Source organism: Lynx rufus, unplaced genomic scaffold (assembly GCF_022079265.1).
Source record: "Lynx rufus isolate CCGP_SWC_20201006 ecotype Redwood Valley unplaced genomic scaffold, mLynRuf1.p SCAF_4, whole genome shotgun sequence".
Classification (NCBI taxonomy): domain Eukaryota; kingdom Metazoa; phylum Chordata; class Mammalia; order Carnivora; family Felidae; genus Lynx; species Lynx rufus.
In genome coordinates, this window is record NW_025814856.1 from 1,748,788 (window position 1) to 1,770,695 (window position 21,908).

At 61.0% G+C, this 21,908-nt stretch overlaps 1 protein-coding gene across 2 annotated transcripts; it reads left to right on the forward strand.

Moving 5' to 3' along the window:
• Window positions 1-611: 611 nt before the first annotated feature.
• TJP3 (tight junction protein 3) lies at window positions 612-21,876 on the forward strand. 2 transcript variants are annotated; one of them, XM_047094763.1, is made up of 21 exons: window positions 612-779; window positions 4,877-4,933; window positions 5,043-5,152; window positions 6,147-6,249; window positions 6,490-6,814; window positions 7,819-7,922; window positions 9,203-9,362; window positions 9,621-9,729; window positions 12,593-12,651; window positions 12,892-12,958; window positions 13,156-13,312; window positions 13,799-13,907; window positions 13,990-14,227; window positions 14,337-14,548; window positions 16,406-16,501; window positions 19,098-19,168; window positions 19,539-19,749; window positions 19,836-19,936; window positions 20,089-20,352; window positions 21,201-21,247; window positions 21,649-21,876. In XM_047094763.1, the coding sequence occupies exons 1-21, from the start codon at window positions 762-764 to the stop codon at window positions 21,749-21,751; spliced, it is 2,721 nt and encodes a 906-aa protein (XP_046950719.1). In that variant the 5' UTR covers window positions 612-761; the 3' UTR covers window positions 21,752-21,876. The 2 variants fall into 2 exon arrangements, with proteins under 2 accessions (XP_046950719.1, XP_046950720.1); XM_047094764.1 differs by having other exon boundaries at window positions 612-767.
• The last annotated feature ends 32 nt before the right edge of the window (window positions 21,877-21,908 follow it).

A 21,908-nucleotide genomic window follows, 5' to 3' on the forward strand; every position in this document is an offset into this window, starting at 1 on the left:
ATCTCACCTTCCGAGGCTGAGACCCACCCGCACCCGGCCTTTGCTCCCCAGAGCCCGCCCTCCTCCGCGGGGAGCCCCGCCCCGGGTGGGGTGTGAAGACAGAGCTCTCTCTGCTGGCTTTGGGGCCAGGCCCTGGGGCGGCAGCCGTGGACGTTCAGAAAGCCCAAGTCTCTGGCCCCTCTGGGCCTCAGTTTCCCCTCTATGAAATGGGGGGGGGAAACTTCCTGGAGATGGGGTGCCCTGAGGAAGGCTAGCCCTGCGCCCTGGAGGTCTCTGGCACTCAACCTGCTTTTGGTGCGACCGATGTCCCAGCGGAACCTCGAAATGTGCCGGGGGCGCCGACTGCCCCGTCCCAGGCGCCGGTTCCGAGCGCGGCCGGACTTCCTGCCGGGTCTTCATTGCAGCCCCGCCCGGCCGGCGTCCTGCCCCGACGGCGGGCTCGTGCCCGGCTGGGTGGAAAACCCGGTCTGGCACTCCCACCCCGGAGCCCGGAGCCCGGAGCCTGTGTTGCGGGGGCGGAGGCGGCCCCGGCGCGGTCCCGAAGGCGTGGCGGGGCGGGGGCGGGGCCGGCAGGGGACGGGGCGGGGGACGAGGGGCAGGTGCGACCCAGAGCGGCTGGAGGAGGCGAGGGCCGGGCGCTCTCTCCGCCGCAGCCGTCCTTAGCCTCCTCCCTCACCCCGAGGTGGGGACCGATTGACCGTTTCCAGGCCCCCCCCTCCCCCGCCCCGGGACAGGGGCGCTGGAGAGCCCAGGGGTGGACCATGGCGGTGAGATTCCAGGCGAGTAGCGCGCAGAGGACGGGAGGGGGAGGGGATCTAGCTGGGGTCCGCGACCTGGATCTAGTCTGCGACCTGGGGCCTGGACCCCAGACCACCCCAGGTTACAGGTGGGGAAACTGAGGCCCAGAGGAGGGTGGTGGCTAGCCCGAGGCTGCTCAGAGAGGGGCGTTCGCCGTCTGGTCTCCAAAAGCTGTCTCGGGGGGGGGGGGTCTTTCCGTGCTCCAAGGTCTGCCTCTCTGGGGTCAAATCCTGACTTTTCTGTGTAACTTCGGGCCGGTGAATCAAGGCCTCTCCATACCTCGCCCCTCAAATGGGCCATCTTCCTCGGGAAGGAGGTGCAGGGAGGATTCAAAGAGGAAACCGTGTTTTTAGCGCCTGGCACGTCTTGGGTGCCCTATAAAGATGTTTACGCGGGGTGTTCGGGCCGAGTTAGTCTTGAGCAACAGTGGGACGGCAGCAATGACTTCATTTGTGGGCTGGGGTGGCTCCGGTGAACGCGGCGAGGCCGGAACCAGCATTCATTGGGCGCCTACTGTATACAGAGCCGTTAACTTGCATTACCGGGCAGAGACAGGGGTCTTGAGCCCCTTTTACACACGAGCAAACCTGCTGGGGGGAGGGGATCCCCTTGTCTCTGTTTGGGGGGAAACCTCACCCTCCGGGGACCGAGCTCGGGCTGACCCCTTTCATAACCGCCGCACCGGGCGGCAGATCGCGCCTGGAGGGGTAAAGTGAGGCCGTAGGGGGAACGTGGCTCGCCCCAGACCACACTTCCGGGCAGTTCTGGTTCCCGCCAACTTCCGTCCTGGCTGCGGGGGGGGGGGGGGGGAGCTTCCAGAATCCCCTCCCCACTTCCCATATTTGTGGCCCTCCTACCCCCTCTCCCCGCGCCCCGGTTCCCGGAGGCGGAGATGGGGAGGGGGCGGGGAGCCAAGTGCCCGGGGTTGTGTGACAGGGTACCACCTGACCCGCCCGTTTGGGTGACTCCTCCTCTCCTCCTCCCTGGGGGCGGGGGTGGGGATAAAGGCCCAGGCCCCGCCCCCTCAGAGCTCACCTGGGTGGGTGAAGGGCTGACCGAGGGGTCTAGGAATTCTGGACACACCCGGGTGAGTTCCTGGCTGAATAAGCCTTTTATCTCACCATTCACCCCCATTCCTCGAACTCCGTCTCCCTTCTGGTTCTGTGGGGACTATACTGGGGTCCCAGGGTCCCCAACCTTGCCCAGCCGCAGGCCCCAGACTAGAGGGGTGTATGGGAGGCAATGGACTGGGACACCCCCGATTCCGATGATTAGGGATGTAAGGCGTGTGAATGGGGCCGCTGAGGACTCACTTCCTGGAGGAAGAGACAGCGTCCCCTCCCGGGGGCTCTGAAGGACGAGTAGGGGTTCACCAGGGCCCAGGAGATGCCAAGGGCCATCACCAGGGTGCCCGACAGACGGCTCCAGCCCGCCTTCACGGCCCAAGAGGAAAGATCAGGAACTTGCAAGCTGATGATTAAACTGGCTAATTTTTTCAAGAAATGTTTATTTTTGAGAGAGAGGGAGAGCGAGTGGGGGAGGGGCAAAGAGGGAGGGGAACCGGGCTCCCCAAGTGGGCTTTGCGCTGGCAGCACAGAGCCCGACGCGGGGCTCGAACTCACAGACTGTGAGGTCATGACCTGAGCGGAGGTCAGACGCTTCACCGAGCCGCCCAGGTGCCCCTAAACAGGATAATTTAAGATGGTTTGGGGTGCCGTGATCCAAGCCTAAGAAAGAAAACGGGGAAGCATGACAGGGAGCCCTGGAAGTTTGGCTCGCCCAGGAAGGCTGCCTGAGGAGGCAGGGGACCCAAGTGGCGAGGGCTAGCGGCCTGCGGGTTCTTGGGGGGTGTCTCTCGGCCCAGGGGACTGCCAGGGCAAAGACGTGCAGGTGAACGGAGCTGAGGGCCACTGGGGGGCGGGTTAGGCTTGGCCCCGTGGGTTTTACACAAGGTCTCTAATATCTAAGGAGGTGAACCTGCACGGGGCGGGGGGGGGGGGGGCAGGGCAAGCCTGGGCCACCTGCACCTGTCCCCCAGGGGCCCTGGTTCCCTGGGGCTGTGTCTTAAAATAAGGCTGGGAAATCAAAGTTCCGGAGGGCATTTAATGATACAAAGTGTAACCTCAAAGCAAGTACAAAGATTCTGCTTTGAAACGTAAGTCCGGAAGAAAAAAACAAGCGACAGGGCGGAGGGGTGCCGTGGTTAGGGGCAAGGGTGCGAGACCGGCCCCCTGTTCACCGGGTGACCTCAGGCAAGTTACTGCGCCTCTCTGGGCCTTCCTTTGCTCTCCCTTAAGGTGGGAATAACAGCGGTGACACATTAAGGTCGCTCAGGGTTAAACGATGAGCGTCTCATCGGCAGCGCGGTGTCTCTCACTAACGCGCAAAGGAGGAAAGTCGAGGCTCTTTCTGCTTTTCCCGCCTGGCTCCTTGCCCCGCGCGGCCGCCGCCTCGGCCCTGAAGGCCAGGGCGCCGGGGGCGGGGGTAGCCCATTTGGCAGGCGGGGAAACTGAGGCAGCCGGCAGAGGGCTTTGAGTCCGGGTTGTGAGCGCTGCCCTCAGCTCCCCGGTAACCGCGGGGCGGGGAGTGCCCGGGAGGCCCCGCCCCCGGCGGTGTTTGTCTCTCGCCCCCTCCGTTAAGAAAAGGCACCGGAGCAGCCAGCGAGGGTTTCTTAGGGGGAGGAATCACCCCCTGCTGTGCCCCCGGGGGGAGGGGGGGAGGGGGCGGGTCTACCAGGCCGGGGGGGCGGGCCCGGAGAGGAAAGGGGGGACAGGGAGGGGGCGGGGGAGGGTGGGTTTCACCTCCCGCCTTCTCTGGCCGGGGGTCCTGGAGGGTGGCCTTGTACTCCCAGAAGCCAAGTCCCCCTCTGTATCACGGGCGTGCAAATAACCGAATTCACGTTCCCAGCCACAGCCTCTATCGGGGCTGTTGTCCTGGCAAGTGACTTCGCCTCTCTGTGCCTCAGTTGCCTCATCTGTGACATGGGGATGATGGGATCTCCCTTCAGTGAGTGGATTAAATGAGATAGTACCTGTAAAGTACCCCCCGCACAAGGAAAGCACCCCCTTCCTCCCTTCCTTCCTTCCTCCCTTCCCCTTCCTTCCTTCCTTCCTTCCTTCCTTCCTTCCTTCCTTCCTTCCTTCCTTCCTCTCTCCTCTTTCCCTCCTTTCTTCCTTCAGTAAATTGCTCCTGAATCCCTGCTATGAACCGGGACTCCACTGTGAACGAGACAAACAAAACTCTCTGCCCTCCAGATCGGATGTTCTAGAGAGGGGAGACGGACAGACCAAAACAGCCAAGAGAGAACGTCAAGGGGTCACAAGTTCTCCGAATTAGGAACACGTATCGGGGAAGGGTGGATAGGGCGGTCTGCTGTGGAGCCGGAAGAGCTTACTGTTCCGAACCGGGTGGTTGGAAAGCCTCACCGGCAAGGTAACACAGGAGCTGAGAGGAGAAGGAGGTGAGGGAAGGAGTCAGGTGGAGATCTGGGGGAAAAGAGTTTCAGGCAGAAGGAACAGCACGTGCAAAGGCCCCAGGGGTCGGAGGAACAGTGAGGAGGCCCCAGGTGGCTGGAGCAGAGCGGGCTCCCTCTGCCTGGCGGGCCTGGCCGTGGATCCCCCTCCCCCCCCCCACTCGATCCCCCTCCCCCAGGCATGGATTTCCCCCCCAGGCACTTGCATTTTCTCTCCTCTCACCGGTTTGCTTCACTGCCTCTCACCAGTTTGCTGAGGGTCTCAGCTTTGGCATCTGGACATTTGGGCCTGGATCGTTCCCTGTGTGTGTGTGGGGGGGGCTTCCCCGCTCTGTGGGGGGCTGGGCAGCATTGTGATGACCGCCAGCGTCTCCAGATGTTGCCACACGTACTCTGGGGGGCGGCGTGGTCCCTAACTGAGAACCCCTGACCTAAATCCACCTTGCAGATAGAAAAGCTGAGGTCTCCAGACAGGTAGCAACCTGCCCACGGGCCTGGGACCCGGGGAGTGTCACAGCCGGGCTCCCCACCCAGGGCGGGGGACCCCTGCATGCTCCAGTGGGCCTGCGGTGGCCTCAAGCCCACCTCCCGTTCCTCTGCTGTCAGGTGTTGGACATGGAGGAGGTGACCATCTGGGAACAGCACACGGCCACGCTCTGCAAGGTGAGGCCTCCCTCTCCCCGCGTGGGTGCCTACAGGGGTGCCACCTTGGTCCCGGGCTACTCCACGGGAGGAAGCAAAAACTCATCCTAGGTCTCCTCCCCTCTCTCAGGACCCCCGGAGAGGCTTTGGCATTGCCATCTCTGGTGGCCGAGACCGGCCCAGTGGATCCGTGGTCGTGTCGGATGTGGTGCCGGGGGGGCCAGCTGAGGGCCAACTGCAGTGAGTATCAAGGCAGCAGGGGTGCGGGCAGGGGCGGGGCCTGCCGAGAGCAGGGAGCTGTGTGGGCCCGAGCCAGGAGCGGGGAAAGTGCCTGGTGCCTTTCAGCTCTGTCAACACAGGGCTCGGAGCTGCCAGCGGCACAGGGTTGGCGTTGGGAGAGTCACCCTCCCCAAGCCACTTCCTGGTCCTTTGCTGTAGGTCTCCGGGGTCATAATGGCTTTCCTGGGATGAAAGGTCCTGGAAGCCTTTTGTGGCCACAGGGAAGGAGACGCTGTGTTCTGAGCCCTTGGGAGCGGCAGTCTCCTGGGCGTTCTGTTGGGAAAACGGTTCTGGGACCTGAGTGGCTGACGGGTGATATGGTTCAGTCCAGAATCGAGACACAGCTTCAGAGAGAGAGAGAGAGAGACGTTATGAAACACAGGGAAGGGGCCCCTGGGTGGCTCAGTCAATTAAGCGTCCGACTTTGGCTCGGGTCATGATCTCGCGGTTTGTGAGTTCAAGCCCCGCGTCTGGCTCTGGGCTGACAGCTCAGAGCCTGGAGCCTGTTTCAGATTCTGTGTCTCTCCATCTCTCGGCCCCTCCCCTGCTCATGCTCTGTGTCTCTCAATAATAAATAAACGTTAAAAAAAGAAACACAGGGAAAGAGAGGGAGAAAAGCAGAAACAGGGGGCGTGACAGAAGGATTGAGGGGTACGGAGACACTTATAATCACAGCTTGCATTCTGTGGTTGCATTCTATTATTATAGTTGGATTTGTTGTTGGCCCCATTTTACAGATGAGGACACTGAGGGATAGATGCCAGAAGGATAAATGTCTTTGTGAGCCTGGGGACACCAGCGAATTAGAACCAGGCCTTGTAGACTGGGAGGTGCCTGCCCCAAAGTCGGGCACGGGGGGGGGGGGGGGGACATGGCAGGGGCTGCAGGGAAGGCCTGAGGAGAGGGCTCCTATGTGAGGACGCGTCCCTGAGACCCAGCCTCCCTCTTCTCTCAGGACAGGGGACCACATCGTCATGGTGAATGGGGTCTCCATGGAGAGCGTCACCTCCACCTTTGCCATTCAGATACTCAAAACCTGCACCAAGTTGGCGAACATTGTGAGTGGGGGCCGGGTGGGCGGGGCAGCCCCCCCCCCCCCGTGGGCACCTCTGCCCTCCCCCTGCCCCCACTTTGAGCCCCACCTGCAGCCCGGGGGTGTTATGAGCGGAAGCTTCTACAAGCAGGTGGAATCCGGTCCCCATTTCACAGCTTGGACGTTGAGGCCCAGAGAGGGGCTCCCCCAAGTCAGGGGTCGGGGCGGAGCCTCGAGCCGGCCCCTCCCCTTTCTCCCCTCACAGACCGTGAAGCGGCCCCGGAAAATCCAGCTGCCTGCCAAGGCCAGCCCCTCTGGGGGACATCAGGTCTCGGATGGGGAGGCCGACCACGGCCAGGGCTACGACGGGGACACATCCAGCGGGTCTGGCCGCTCCTGGGGCGAGCGCTCCCGCCGGCAGAGGACGACGGGCCGCCGGAGCCGGGCCGGCAGCCACGCGCGCAGGAGCCCAGGCGGCAGGTCTGAGGCCAACGGGCTGGCCCTGGTGTCGGGCTTTAAGCGGCTGCCGCCGCAGGACGTGCAGATGAGGCCCGTGAAGTCCGTGTTGGTGCGGAGGAGGGACAGTGAAGGTGAGGTCGGCCGTGTCGTCGGCAGTGGAGCTCGCGGTTCCCGCCAAGGGGCGCCGTGGCCGTGCTGACCCCCTGTCCCGTGTGTCCAGAGGCGTCCCCGTCCTGGTCCCTGGGACCTGGGACATGTGGCCTCATGCGGCAGAGGGGGGCAGGCCCAGGCCCCTGAGGTGGGGGTGACCCTGGGTGTCCCGGGGGGCCCGGCGGCCTCGCGAGGTCCTCACGAGAGGGGGGCAGAGAGATGGGCAGACCCCGACCCGAGCTGCTGGCCGTGAGGATGAGGAGGGGCCGCGGGCCCAGGATGCGGGGCTTCTGGAAGCCGGGAAAGGGGGGAGCCAGGCCCTGGGGGAACCGGCCCTGCCCACGCCTGGGTGTTGGGACTTCTGAGCCCAGAACCGTGAGATTGCAAACTGGTATTGTTTTCCAGCCCGGGAAACTCTCACACTGTGGCTTCCGTAGAAGCGTCACGATACTAGAATTCCCTCCGTAAGGCCAACGTGTGGCCTCTGACCCCATCTCAGTTCAGTAGCAGCACCCTGGCCTTAGAATTCTAAACATGATGTGACAAATGGCACTGGGACATCGGCCCCCTGCCTTGTAATTAAAAAAAAATTTTTTTTAATGTGTATTTTTGAGAGAGAGAGAGAGAGAATGACGGAGCGTGAGTGGGGGAGGGGCGGAGAGAGGGGGACGCAGAATCCGAAGCAACTCCAGGCTCCGAGCTGTCAGCACAGAGCCCGACGCGGGGCTCGAACCCACGGACCGCGAGATCATGACCTGAGCCGAAGTCGGGTGCTCAACCGACGGAACCCCCCCCCCCCCACCGGGCGCCCCAGCTGCCTTGTAACTGTGATAACAAGAGTCACATCCTGAAAACTCTCATCGGGATGTCATTGAGGGTGTCGGGGAGCTGGGACCTGGGCTCCGTTCCTTCCCACGCCCCTGCCGTGGACCTTCTGCAACCCAGACCCCAGGCCCTGCCTCAGTGTCCCTCCTCCCCCCCACAGAGTTCGGGGTCACCCTGGGCAGTCAGATTTTCATCAAGCACATCACTGAGTCGGGCCTGGCGGCCAGGAACCGCGGGCTGCGGGAAGGCGACCTCATTCTCCAGGTGAGCCCAGGCTTCCTGTCGGGGGCGGGACAGGGAGACCGAGGGGGGGGGAGGGGAGGGGCTGGCAGGGCAGGTGGGCAGAGCCAGAACCATTTGTACTTAGTTGCCTCCTTCCCAAGGGTTAGAGAGGGCCCCCCCCCGCCCCCACCTGCCAAATGTCAGTTTCTAGTATCCCCAGAATCCCGCGGTGGGGCCAGTCGCCAGGTTTACAGGACCAGCTCTGCCTGAAAGCTGGTTTCTTTCTAGACTCCTCTCCTGAAAATCTGTTTCTAGTGATTCCTGGTGTGGGATTTCCAACCCCTTTCCAGGCGGTAGCTTCTCAAGGGTCCTCAGAGTTTTCTGTTTGTAGCGATCCCCAGGAATTGTCTGTTTCTAGGGGCTTGGGGCAGACACTAGAAACGGGTAACTCAGTAGGGGGGGTGAGAAACTCACCATCCCCAGAGTAAATGCAAACACACTCCCCGCGGAAAATGTTAGAAAGGGATTCCTGGAGTGCGTGGAGAGGGGCATTCAGTCCTCCCTCCAATTGTATGTTCCTAACCCACCTCTAAATGTCAGTTTCTAGTCCCTTCTGCAGATTGTCTGCTTTTAGTATCTTTGGGTATCTACATATCTGCTCCCTGGTTAGACCGGTTTCTTTTTTTCTTTTTTACGTAGGCCCCGTGCCCCACGTGGGGCTCAAACTCACGCTCTATGGAGTGACTAGGCCCCCCCTAGTTAGACTTGTTCCTAATGTTTGTTTCTAGCGTCTCCTGAGAAATTCCCCTTCTAGGGAGGTGGGGAGTCAGGCTGCTTTTAATTTTCCCCCAAAGCTCCCCCTGCCCCTCAGAAAATTGGCTGATTCTGGAATTCTTTTTTTTTTTTTTTTTTTTTTTGAGAGAGAGAGAGAGAGAGAGAGAGAGCGCGCTCGTGCATGTGTGCATGCAAAGAGGGGAGGGGCAGAGAGAGAGGGAGAGAGAGAAACCCAAGCAGACTCCGTGCCGTCAGCAGAGAGCCTGATGCGGAGCTCGGTCTCACGACCCTGGGATCATGACAGGAGCTGAAATCAAGAGTTGGACACCTAACGGACTGAGGCACCCAGGCGCCCGAATTCTGGAATTTTTGTGGGAGTCACTTCTGGGCATGGTCTCCTCACAGCAGGGATCCCGTACGATCGTTCTCTCTTGAGAACGTCTGTTTTTAGCAACTGTGTGTTTCTAGTGCCCCCACCAAGCTGTCTGTTTCTAGTATCCCCTATCTGGTGTTAACTCCCTTCCTGTCTTCCTTCCCGGGCCTTTTAGATCAATGGCGTGTCCAGCGAGAATCTGTCTCTGAGTGACACACGGCGACTGATCGAGAAGTCAGAAGGGAAGCTGACTCTGCTGGTGCTCAGGGACAGAGGGCAGTTCCTGGTGAACATCCCACCGGCCGTCAGTGACAGCGACAGCTCTCTCCTGGACGGTGAGGGGCCAGAGGGCAGGCCCTGTGGGTTCAGCGGAGGGCAGGGGAGGCCCAGGAGGCCAGGCGGGGCCTAGCAGGGCACGTGAGCCTGGCCCTGTGAGGCTCAGAGAGGGACAGACACTTGTCCGAGGCCACACAGGAAGTGAGGGCTTACTGGCTGAGCCAGACCCTGGCCTAGGCCCCTTGGCTTAGAGGGGCCTTGACGTCCCCCTCTGCGGTGCGGGCTGCAGGCCTGATGGGACGTCCTCTCCGCTGCAGACATCTCAGACCTCGGCTCAGAAACGTCCCAGGCGCCACCCTCCCACGTCCCACCGCCACCCCAGCATGTGCGGCGGAGCTCTGACGCCAGCTGGACCGACTCCCCCGAGTACGTACCCCTGTCGGCCAGAATGGCTGAGTGGGAATGGAACGTGGGCGTATCTTTTCCGACTGGAGGGTGCGGTCCTGGTGGCCTGCCTGGAAGAGGCTTCCCCCGTCCACACATAGTCCTCCTGGCCCCCAGTACGTGGCTCTGGGTTCTTGGGACCGGGAGAGCCTGGTAGGGATCGACTTAAAGCAGAAGGAGCGGAATTTTCCAAGACCCCCCCCCCCCCCATTTTCGACTTCCATCCAATTTCGAACCCATTTTCGACTTCAGTCCTCCTTTAGGGATTTTCTCTTGGGGGCAAGGTAGCCATGGGTGTGTGCAGGGACTGGAAGGTGCTTGCTCGTTATGATGATGTTTACAGACGGGAACAAGTGGCAGTGACCTTGCATCCGTGTCCTGCGGTGGCTAGAACACAGCGCCCAGACTTGGTGGCTTAGGACAGGAGAAATTTATGGTCTCGCGGTTCCAGAGTCCCAGATGAGGGTGTGGGCAGGGCCACGCTCCCCTTGGAGGCTCGGGGCGGGGAGGCGGGGAGGCCAGAGGTCTCTCCTACCTTCTGGTAGCTTCCAGCAAGTCCTGGGCTCGTAAGTGGCCACCTCCTCTTGATGTCTTCACGTCATCTTGTCTGTCTCTGGGTCCAAACGTCCCCATTGTATAAGGACACCAGTCACACGGGATCAGGGCCTCCCCTCCTCCTACCGGTAGGTCCTCCTCTCCACCGATCGCATCCACCGCGACCCTATTTCCAAGTACCGTCACATTCTGCGATGCTGGGGGTTAGGATTTCGGCGCAGGAATTTTGAGGGGACACGACTCCATGCCTAAAAACAGAAGCGCCCAGGGGCGCCTGGGTGGCCTAGTCGGTTGGGCGTCCGACTTCGGCTCGGGTCACGATCTCCCGGTCCGTGGGTTCGAGCCCCGCGTCGGGCTCCGTGCTGACAGCTCAGAGCCTGGAGCCTGCTTCGGATTCTGTGTCTCCCTCTCTCTTGGACCCTCCCCCGTTCATGCTCTGTCTCTCTCTGTCTCAAAAATAAATAAAAATATTAAAAAAAAAATTAAAAAACCAAAACCTAAGTGCCCAGCCCATGGGGATTAGGTCATGGGTATATTATCGCTAAGGCCTCGGCACCTGTGAAGCGGGGGGGGGGGGGGTCTATCCGTTATCTGTGGCTGGGTAACAAATTTCCCTAAAGCCTAGCGGCTCGAAACGCCGGTGAACATTATCGCACACGGATAATGTGGAGTTCGCTGGGTGCCTCTGATCTCTGGGTCTTAGGAGGCTACAGCCGAGGCGCCGGCTAGGGCAGTAGGATTTGGGGGTGGCTGATCCCCAGCGCCCTCACAGCCGTGGGGGCGGGAGGACTCAGGGCCTCGCGGGTCCCCCGAGCGCATGATCCCACAGAGACTTAAGAATACGGACCGAGACAGAAGCTGCTTCTCGTAACCTCAGCTCAGCACGCGGTTCCTCCTGTGCCGCTCTTTTCCCGGGTCCCCGGGGCTGGTTCGGTCGGGAAGGGGACCCCAGAGCCCCAGATCTCGGGGTGCTGAGTATCAGTGACAGAAGGAGGCAACACGTGTGTGCTTGGGCCACAGTGAACGCCCGCCCCTTCGTACGGCTGTTACCGTGCAGCCGGGCTCGGGGACGCTCGGTAACGGGAGCGCCAGCCTCTGGAGCGACACAGGGCGGCATCTCTCAGAGGGTTGGGGGCGGGGGGGAGGGTCTCTTGCATGACCTTCCCCGGCGTCCCACTCGCACGCAGGAGGAGCCGTGGGTCCGAGCGGCCGGACCGGCTTCTGGGGTGCCAGCCCGCTCCAGGAGGCGGAGGTGGGGAGGGGACTGGTATTTCCAAATTTCTTTCCCGTGCCCTGGGGATTCACGGGGTGAATGTCAGATGCTAACGTGCGGCGTGATCTTCGTGTTTTGTTCTTTTTAAAAACAATTTTTGATGTTTATTTTTCAAGAGAGACACAGAGCGCACGCGAGGGAGGGGCAGAGAGAGAGGGAGACACAGAATCTGAAGCAGGCTCCAGGCTCCGAGCTGTCAGCACAGAGCCTGACGCGGGGCTTGGACTCACGGACCGCGAGATCGTGACCCGAGAGCCTCACCGACTGAGTCGCCCAGACGCCCCGTGACCTTGACGTTCTTTCAAAAGTATATAGTCACCCGCACGTGTTTATTTGGAAGCGTCTGCCGGGTCTGGAAAGTAACTCATCTGTGCTAATAGCGGGCTGGCTTTGCAGGAGACTTTCCTTCCCGTGTGTGTCTCAGGCAGCTCAGGCTGTGATGACAAATACCACACATGGTGGGGGGGTGGTTTGTGGAGGCTGGAGGTCCGTGGTCACCGTGCTGGCTCTGGCGGTCCCTGCTGGGGGCTCCCCTCCGGGCTGCAGACAACCACCCGCTCCTCTCCGAGTGTGGTCACGTGGAAGAGACGGCACTCGGGTCCCGCACCCCCTTCCTGCCCCCCCAACCTCACCTAACCCTGATCGCCTCGCTTCCCAGACGCCCCACCTCCCAAACCATCATCCCCCCCCACCCCTGGGGTTAGGACGGCGGTGGCAGGGGGGTTGGGGAGCACAACTCTCAGACCATATCACCTTCTATAGCTTTTCACTAATTAGAATCATAAATGTGACCATCGGCCACAGGTTTGCCTCATTTTGAGCCATGCCTCCTTGTGGCCCTGACTTAGCCGTCCCCGGGGCTCAGAGGAGGGAACCCGAGTTCAGAGAGAGAGCAGCGGCCCCACGGTCTCCCAGCCAGAAAGGCAGAATTTGAATCTGGGTGCAAATAAATGAGAATTGCTACAGTCGCCTCTCGGCATCCGCCCCTACTTCACCCCAAATCTGTTCCCCCTCTAGGGAGAGCCCCCCGCGTTGGCGGGACAATTCAGTGGATTCCAGAACCATCTCGGAAACAGGTGAGCGGACGGTGGCAGGGACGGGACTCTGAGCATCCTTCTGATTTTTCTGATCCCAACCAGTGAGGTGGTGCCAGGCAGGGCGGGAGAGGGGGGCAGGGGCCTAAGAGGTCAGGGGCAGCTCCCTGGGAAGGACGGAGGGCTGGGTGACAGCGCCGTGGGGCAGGGACACCCTAAGGCTGAGGTGTGGCGGCTAGACCAGTCAGCGTGCTTGGAAAACACACTGCTGTTCCCTTTCAGACTCCCCCAGGCAAAGCAGCTATGACATCTACAGGGTGCCCAGCGGCCAGGGCAGGGAGGACCGTGGGTACGTCCCCCCGGGGAAAAAAGGCCCCCCCGCCGGACACTCGCGCATCCCGGGGCTGCGTCCCCGTGTTGGTGGGGCCGCCATGCAAGGCCGTGGGGAAACTCAGGCCCAGAGGGGGTGGGGGCTCTCCCAGGGAGGCCCAGCGCGCCCCCTCTCCACCCATTCCGGCCTGACCCTGCCTCTGCCTCCCCTTGCAGGTACAGCCCCGACTGGAGGGTGGTCCGCTTCCCCAAGGGCTCCACCATCGGCCTGCGCCTGGCCGGCGGCAATGACGTGGGCATCTTCGTGTCCGGGGTGCAGGAGGGCAGCCCGGCCGACGGGCAGGGCATCCAGGAGGGAGATGAGATTCTGCAGGTGACTTGGGGCAGCCGGCAGTGGGTGTGGCGGCCTGCCGGGTGGCCCCGGAGTCTGTCCTGGCCTGACCCGCAGCACCCCCAGGGACATGTGAACATTTAAAAAAAAAAATTTTTTTTACATTTATTTATTTTTGAGAGACAGAGCTTGAGTGGGGGAGGGGCAGAGAGAGAGCGGGAGACACAGAATCCGAAGCGGGCTCCGGGCTCCGAGCTGATGGCACAGAGCCCGCCCTGGGGCTCGAACTCACAAACCGTGCGATCGTGCCCTGAGCCGAAGTCGGACGCTTAACCGACCCGAGCCACCCAGGCGCCCCTGGACATCTGAACATTTTAACGTCTCCCTGCCTGTGTCATGACCTCGTTGGCTGGGTCACGAGCCGTCCCTGCTGTCCTTCCGGGAGTGGGCCCCGTGCCCAGCAGACCTGGCATCGCCTGTCTGGCCGGGAGGTGGCCGCGGCCCATGCCACGCCCCCTTCCCCGGCAGGTGAATGACGTCCCCTTCCGGAACCTGACCCGCGAGGAGGCCGTGCAGTTCCTGCTGGGGCTGCCGCCGGGCGAGGACGTGGAGCTGGTGACGCAGCGGAAGCAGGACAGTGAGTGCGCGCGCGCGCGCGGCCGGGCGGGCGGGGGCCGGGCGGGGGGCCTGGGCGCTCACCGAGCCTCCCCGGTCCGCAGTCTTCCGGAAAATGGTGCAGTCCCGCGTGGGCGACTCCTTCTACATCCGCACGCACTTCGAGCTGGAGGCCAGCCCCCCGTCGGGCCTGGGCTTCACCCGCGGAGACGTCTTCCACGTGCTGGACACGCTGTACCCCGGCCCCGGGCAGAGCCGCGCCCGCGGGGGCCACTGGCTGGCGGCGCGCATGGGGCGCGACCTCCGCGAGCAGGAGCGGGGCATCATCCCCAACCAGAGCAGGTGCGTCGCCCCTCGGCCTCGGCTTCCCCGCCGCAGACGGGCGCGGCCTCCCGGCTCCCGGGCCGGGTTTCCGCCGCCCTCCGTGCCCAGCCCCCTGCCTCCTCCCCAGGGCGGAGCAGCTGGCCAGTCTGGAGGCCGCCCAGCGCGCCGTGGGCGCCGGGCCGGGCGCGTCTTCGGGCTCCAACGCGCGGGCCGAGTTCTGGCGGCTGCGGGGTCTCCGTCGAGGGGCCAAGAAGACCACCCATCGGAGCCGCGAGGACCTGTCCGATCTGACCAGGCAGGGTCACTACCCGCCGTATGAACGCGTGGTGCTTCGAGAAGGTGGGTCCGAGGGGCGGGGGTCCGAGGAGGGGGGCTCGTAAGGCTGTTGGAAGCTCTGGACAAGTCTTCCTCCGCGTCCAGGCTTCAGAAGCCCCCATCCTTAACCTCCCCCCCCCACCCAAAATACCCATTTTGGGTTATTTTAGGGTGCCGAAGGAAACAGGAAAGGGCTCCTTTCCTTTTCCAGTAGAGATCCGCAAGCCACAGGCGCAATCTCGAAAAGAAGTGCTTACCCGTAACTTAAACAATTTACCTTGTTACCGTACCCAAAGTATTTTAACAGATAACCCAATTATAAGTAGTCGGTGAGATATTTCACACCCTCTTGTGTGTCTGTAAGCCCTGGTGTGTATTCTGCACTCGGCACATCTGGGTTCAGACCAGCCACGTTTTAGGGGCTCCACGGCCACACGTGGCCTGCGGTGGCCGCCCGGGCGTTCCGTGGGCGCTGCCCTTTCTGGGGTGTCAGCTGGCGCTGAACAGACACCCTTTAAAATACACGCATACTGTGAACGGGCGTGAGACCGAAGCCTGAACACACGTGTCCACAGCAGCACGGCTCACAACGGCCCAAACGTGGAAACAACCCACACGCTCACCGACAGATGAAGGGATGCACACAGTGTGCCCACCGCGCACGCGCGCGTCCGCAGATGAACGTGTCCACCGCGCACGCGCGCGTCCACAGATGGACGTGTCCACCGCGCACGCGCAGATCGCTGCCCCGCCCACTAGCAGGAGCGAGGCGCCCACACCCGCTGCCCTGCAGACGGACCCTGAATGTTTGACGCTCAGAGAGGGAACCAGACCCCAGAGCCCACGCGGGGTCTGAGTCCACGTGTGTGAAACGTACAGAACGGGCTCAGCCAGGGACAAGAAGGGGGTTCGTGGAGGCTGGAGGGGGTGACTTTTTTTTTAAGTTTATTTTTTTATTTTTTTTTGAGAGAGAGAGACAGGGTGTGAGCGGGGGAGGGGCAGAGAAAGAAGGAGACACAGAATCCGACGCAGGCTCCAGGCTCTGAGCTGTCAGCATAGAGCCTGATGTGGGGCTCGAACTCACGAACCCTGAGATCATGACCTGAGCTGAAGTTGGGCGCCTAACCCACTGAGCCACCCAGGTGCCCCTCAAAATAAACTTTAAAGAAAAAATTCAAAAAATCCTTTCCGAGGGATGGGAATAGGGGTATCAGGAGGGGGCTGACTACTCCCTTTTCCATTGTGCGTTCTGTGCCCGTATCGTCATGGCTAAAATGATATAGCCATCAGTCCAGTGGTTGGCAAACTCTTCCTGCAAAAGGTCAGACACAGTTACTATTTTAGTCTTTGTGGGGCCGTGTGGTTTCTTTCAAAACGACTCCACTCTGCACGAAGGCAGCCAGAGGCAGTACGAGTGGACGTGACTGTGTTCCAATAAAACTTTATTTATAAAACAGGCAGTGGGCCGGATGTGGCCCCACGGGTTGTAGTTTGCTGTCTACTGACTTCAATGCTATAGCCCCACCCACGTGAGAGCTGCAGAAGCAGAAAAGAGCTTCTTTTTAAGTCATAGCCCGGGTGTAAGTAACGGAGGGTGGTCTCACATCTTGTTTTTCTGCCTTATGATGTGGTCCAAGACCATTCCAGCCGGGGAAGAGGCAAGAAGGTGAACAGGGATCCTATCTTTCCTGGAAGGCTACAACCCAGAACGGCGCACAATTCTGCTTGCACCCCATTGGCCGGGAGGTGGTCACGTGGCCCTCCTGCCTGCAGGGGACGCTGGGAGATGTAGTCTTCAGCCGGGCAGCCATGGGCCTGGCTGGGTCTAGCGGTCTTTGCTGCAAATGGGATCTTGATCCCTGCCGTTTCTCTGCCCCTCAGCCAGCTTCAAGCGCCCGGTGGTGATCCTGGGGCCCGTGGCAGACATTGCCATGCAGAAGTTGACTGCGGAGATGCCCGACCAGTTCGAAATCGCAGGTGAGGAAGCAGCCTTGTTGGGGGGACGATTTCACAGCCTCTTCCCCAGCGCGGGGGCCGAGGCAGCTTGATGAGGGGGCTGCTGCTGCTGCTGTTTCGGGAAAGAGTTAAAACAGCCACGGCAGGCAGGCACGAGGCAGATGAGTCACCAGCGCCCCCTCCAAGGCCTGGGCCAGAAGTCCTGAGCCAATCATGGCGCTCTTTGTCTGGATAGAGCCTCAGAATCCTTCTTAACACAGTTCGCCCGGCAGCCATTGCCAAAGCCATTGCCGATGAACCCAACGTGCCACCTGCCCCTTCCTTTATTGAGCTACAGACACAGCGTTGAGCAAGATAGACAACTGTTCCCCCGAGAACACCAAAAATTCACGAACAGCTACTGAAACAAGCTTGGGGGGGGGGGCGGGGGTCAGTAAATTAAAGCTCCAGGGCCAAATCTGGCCCATCAGCTAAGTGTTTATACAGCCTGCCAGCTAAGAATGGTGTATCTACACATTTCAAACGGTTGAAGAGAAGTTAAAAGAAATGTGATGTGACACATGAAAATGATATGAAATTCACATTTCAGCACCTATAACCTATCAATAAAGTTTTATTGGGATACAGCCCCACCTGTTGGTTGACACACTGTGGCCGCTTTCCAGTGGAGAGAAGTGTTTGCAGAGCGGATGCCCTTGAATACAGCATCAGATCAAAGCCCCGTGGGGTGGCGATCTTGGTCAGGAGCCCCCCCAAAGGAGGACGGAGGGGCTTTTCTTGCAGACACACACCGTCTCCTTGCCAAAGTGTCCCCTGGCCGGGGCTTTCGAGCGAGGCCGTTCTCTGGGCAGATGTCACCTCCAGGCAATTCCTGCTCCTCCTGGCTGGGTGACCCTGAGCTGGTGACTTGCCCTGAGACCTCACTTCCTCGTCTCTCAAATGGGGTTGTGCTTGGCAGGAGGAATGAGTGTGGGAATGGTCTTCGTGCCCGTGCGAGGTGCGAGCATTTCAGGAGGTGAGGCCCTTTCTCACCGCCCCGGAGGGCTCAGCAGCCTTCAGGGGGCTTTTCCCACAGCAAAAGGGGAGGCAGGGTCTGTGGGGAGGGAACTTGGCGGAAGGACGAGGCTCCGGCGTGTGGTTTGGAGGGCAAGGTCGTCTTAACATCACTAGTCGCCGGGGAAGTGCCAATCAGAACCACAGTGCGAGGCCAAGCGAGGCCCGGGACGGGGCCAGAGTGTAACACAGCAAAACAGAGCATAGCAAGTGTCCGTGAGGATGTGGAAAGTGGGGGCCCTCGTGCTCGGCTGGGGGAGCGTGAGACCAGGCGGCCACTGTGGGAAACTACGAACAGCTCCTCGGTTACACAGGGTCATCGTCTGACCCAGCGAGCGAGTCCACGTCTGGTCTATACCGAAGAGAAGTAAGGGCCGGGTCTCAAACGGGCACTTGCACCGCCACGTTCCCAGCAGTATTAGCCACAGTGAAGGATAAACACAGTGTCTGTCCACACACTGGAGTATGGTCCAGCCGTAAAAAGGAAGGACGTCCTGCCTCCTGCTACCACGTGGGCGGACCCGGAGGACACTGAGCAGTGACAGAAGCCGGGCACAGAAGGACACGTCCCGCGTGACCCCCTGGAGGAGTCCCGCCCACAGAGACAGAGAGTAGATGGTGGGAGCCAGGGGTTGGGCAGGAGGTGGGGAGCCAGAGTTTCATGGGGACAGAGTCTCAGTTCGGGGACATGGAAAGTTCTGGAGACAGATGGCGGGGGCGGCTGCACGACAGTGTGAGTGTGCCTGAGGCCGCTGAGCTGTGTGCTTAGAGATGGTGAGTTTTATGTTCTGTACATTTTATTTTACTTTTTAAATTTTTTTAATGTTTATTTTGGAGAGGGAGAGAGAGAGAGAGAGAGACAGGGTGCGAGCAGGGGAGGGGCAGAGACAGGGAGACACAGGATCCGAAGCAGGCTCCAGGCTCCGAGCTGTCAGCACGGAGCCCGACACGAGGCTCAAACCCGCAAACTGTGAGATCATGACCCGAGCTGAAGTCAGACCCTTAACCGACGGAGCCCCCCCAGGTGTCCCTGTTCTGCACATAACAATAAAATAAATTAGGTAGGGTTCTGCCCCACTCCCCCCCTTTTCCTTTTGGGCCCTCCAGAGCAGGGCATGTCACCTCCATCAGCCCCTGGCTGTCCTGGAGGGCTTCCTGGAGGAGGCAGGGCTCTATCTCGAGTCCTACAGAACGCATGGGGGATGGGAGAGCAGCAGACGCAGCCCGAGCCAAGTTGGGGCCAAGCGGGGCGCAGCTAGTGTCTGGAACACACACACCACATCGGGCTCCTTGCCCTGCGGCTTGTCGGCTCCGTGACCCCGAGCCAGTGACCTTATGTCCTTGAGGCTGTTTCCCATCTGCCACGTGGTCCACGGCAGTGTAGGCCACGGTCAGGAGGGAGACTGAGTGCAGCGAGTCTGGCTCGTGGCTGTTGCTAGACTTGCCCTCGGGGTGACGGGCAGCCATGGTGGGTTCTCGAGCAGGGGAGGGGCAGGTAGGCCCGAGAATCTGAGCGGCGAGGGGAGCGCCCTTCCGCAGCCGCCGGTCACCTCTCCCTCCACAGACAGCGTATCGAGGACCGACAGCCCCTCCAAGATCATCAAGCTGGATACCGTGCGCGTGATCGCCGAGAACGTAAGCAGGGCCCCGCTCTGTGCCCCGTTTCAAGGGTTGGGAAACCAAGGCCCAGGCCTCCAACCCGTTCCCGCCCCGGCCGGGCTGCACGGCACAGACCCCCTCGGCGCCCCTCCCGGAGGTGCTGCGATGCGGGGGCTTGAGAGGGACAGAGACACACAGTGGCGAGCCCTGGGCCGTCACAGCCCCTGCCCACTGCGCTCGCCTGCGCCCTGAGGTCAGGGTCCACCTTGACCCCAACCCTCCATCTCCACCTCTGATCTTCTGACCTTTCACCCGCCTCCTGACCTGTCCGCTGCGTCTCTGGGTGTTTCTCTCCCTGCCGTCTGCCCCGCCCCCCGCCTCCGCCTCCGCCGCGGGCTGGGCGCAGAACAAGCACGCGCTCCTGGACGTGACGCCGTCGGCGGTGGAACGCCTCAACTACGTGCAATATTACCCCATCGTGGTCTTCTGCGCCCCCGAGAGCCGCGTGGCCCTCAAGGCCCTGCGCCAGTGGCTGGCGCCCGCGTCCCGCCGCAGCACCCGCCGCCTCTACGCGCAAGCCCAGAAGCTACGCAAGCACAGCGAACACCTGTTCACGGGTAGGCGGACGGCGGGGGGGAGAGCCTGCGTGGCCCGTGGGTCCTGGCCGCGCACTTGCGGCCACGCTGAAGCCCCCTCCCCGCAGCCACCATCCCCCTGCATGGCACGAGTGACGCCTGGTACCGGGAGCTCAAGGCCGTCATCCGCGAGCAGCAGACCCGGCCCATCTGGACGGCCGAGGACCAGGTACCCGGGGCGGGGGTTGGGGCACGTCCACGGCCAAGGTCGGACCTGAGGCGACGGTCTGGACCTGCTTTGGCAGTGAGGTTGGAGGCCGGGGGTGGGATTGGGAGGAGGGGGCGGGGCCTTGGCTCAGCCAGGCCACGCCCACCCCGCAGCCGGACAACTCGTCGGAGGGCAACCTGGACCTGCCTCACCGAGGCCTGGCCGACAGCTCTGCGGATCTGAGCTGTGACAGCCGGGTCAACAGCGACTACGAGACAGACGGGGAGGGCTACACGGATGGCGAGGGCGGGCCCCACACGGACGTGGACGAGGGTCCGCCGGCGCCAGCTCTGGCCCGGTCCTCGGAACCCGTGCTGGCGGATGAGCCTCAGAGCCCGGGGGATCATGGGAGAGCGCCGGATCCCCGAGGGGCCCAGGTAAGCAGGGCACGGGCGGCGGTGGCGAGGGGGGGGGGGGGGCGGCCTGGCAGGGGTCTTGGGTGGGGCTGGGACACACAGGGGAGCCTGTCTGCCACCAGGATGTTAACGAACAGAAGCTTCTCTGATCAGATCAGTGTCTCAGACCCGGACCTAGGGTATTTGAGCCACTGAGTCACTGAACAACTTAAAACGAACACTATAACCTCTGTATTTCCTTATCTGGGACATAATGAAATGGATGAATCTTGACGTCACAAGGTGGCTGTTTAAACTCAATGCACTTCGTCCAAGTCCCAGCCCACACTAGTTGGGTGTTTAACAACAACATGTATTTATATAGCATTTGTTCTTACTGAGCCTGCCTCAGCCTCTGCAGTGCCCTTTATAAATTCGACAAAGGCAACCCTTCCTCCAGACTGTCTCTTGTTAAATATAAAAATGTACAAATCTGTGAGGTCTCTACTTGGAATGGTGCTTCCCTGGAGTTGTGCAGTATCCAACCTGCTCAACTGTCCACGGCAGCTTGCTTATGGGGCAGGCACTATCCTGAGCACTTTCCATACACGGACTTATTTATGAGTTCCTAACAACAGCCCTCTGAAGAATTCTACAGCTGGGAACCCACTTCCCCCTTTGCTGACAGGCTAGGGGATCGCAGCCAAGGCCTTTCTCTGTCCCACCCCATTTTCTCACTAAAAATTGGAGGAGTTGCAGACCTGTGTGGGGCAAGGAGAAAGCGTGGGTAGCACCACCGGGGCCAAGGTGGGAAGCTGGGATGGGGGTCCTCTACACCCTACTTTGTCTTACTCTGGGGGAAGTGCTGACCTCCTTTCTCCCCCTCCAAGGTGGATGGCCATTCCCCCCATGGTCAGTGGCGACAGGACAGCATGCGGTAAGAGCCCCCCGTAGTCCAGATTGGGGCCCCTCGGCACTCTTCCTGGGACTCAGGCTCTGGGGGTGACGAGACCGAGAACCAGGCTATGCCTTCATGGTGCTCCCAGCCCAGTGGGCGGGTTGAAAGCAGACAGGGTCACTCAGACCCCCATGTCGTCAGGGCCAAAGAAGCAGTTGCTGTCTTCCTACGAGGACTGATTGGGAAAGTCTCCTGAAGGACGGGACACTGGCTGGGGCTTTGAAGGATGTGTAGGAGTTCGTTAACGAGGCTTGACCCCTAAATGCACAGTCTCGCTCATCTCTGTCCACACCCACCGTGCCCCACAGAGTCAGCCTCAGGTAAGGGTGGCTCCTGCCTGTCCCCTGCCCACAGCCTCTATTCTATTTCCTGAACCCCAGGACATACGGGCAGGAAGCTTTGAAGAAAAAGTTCACACGAGCTCGAGACATGGAGTTCTCTGACGAAGACGGCTACGACTGGGGCCCGGCCACCGACCTGTGACCCCTCCCAGGTGGCCAGCTGGCCCCTATCCCCTCTTCCTCCCTAGAGCTGGGACTCAGTTTCCCGTACGGAACCTAGAACCCTACCTCCTTCTGCCAGTCTTTAATAAATAGAGTATTTTCACAGCACTGGCTTCTAGAGATTTCCAGGAAGGACA

Excerpts from the sequence above, each read along its gene's own strand:
- TJP3 (XM_047094763.1), top strand. Across the intron at positions 4,934-5,042 it reads ACACGGCCACGCTCTGCAAG|GACCCCCGGAGAGGCTTTGG; the intron begins GTGAGGCCTCCC and ends CCCCTCTCTCAG. Across the intron at positions 9,730-12,592 it reads AGCTGGACCGACTCCCCCGA|GGAGAGCCCCCCGCGTTGGC; the intron begins GTACGTACCCCT and ends TTCCCCCTCTAG.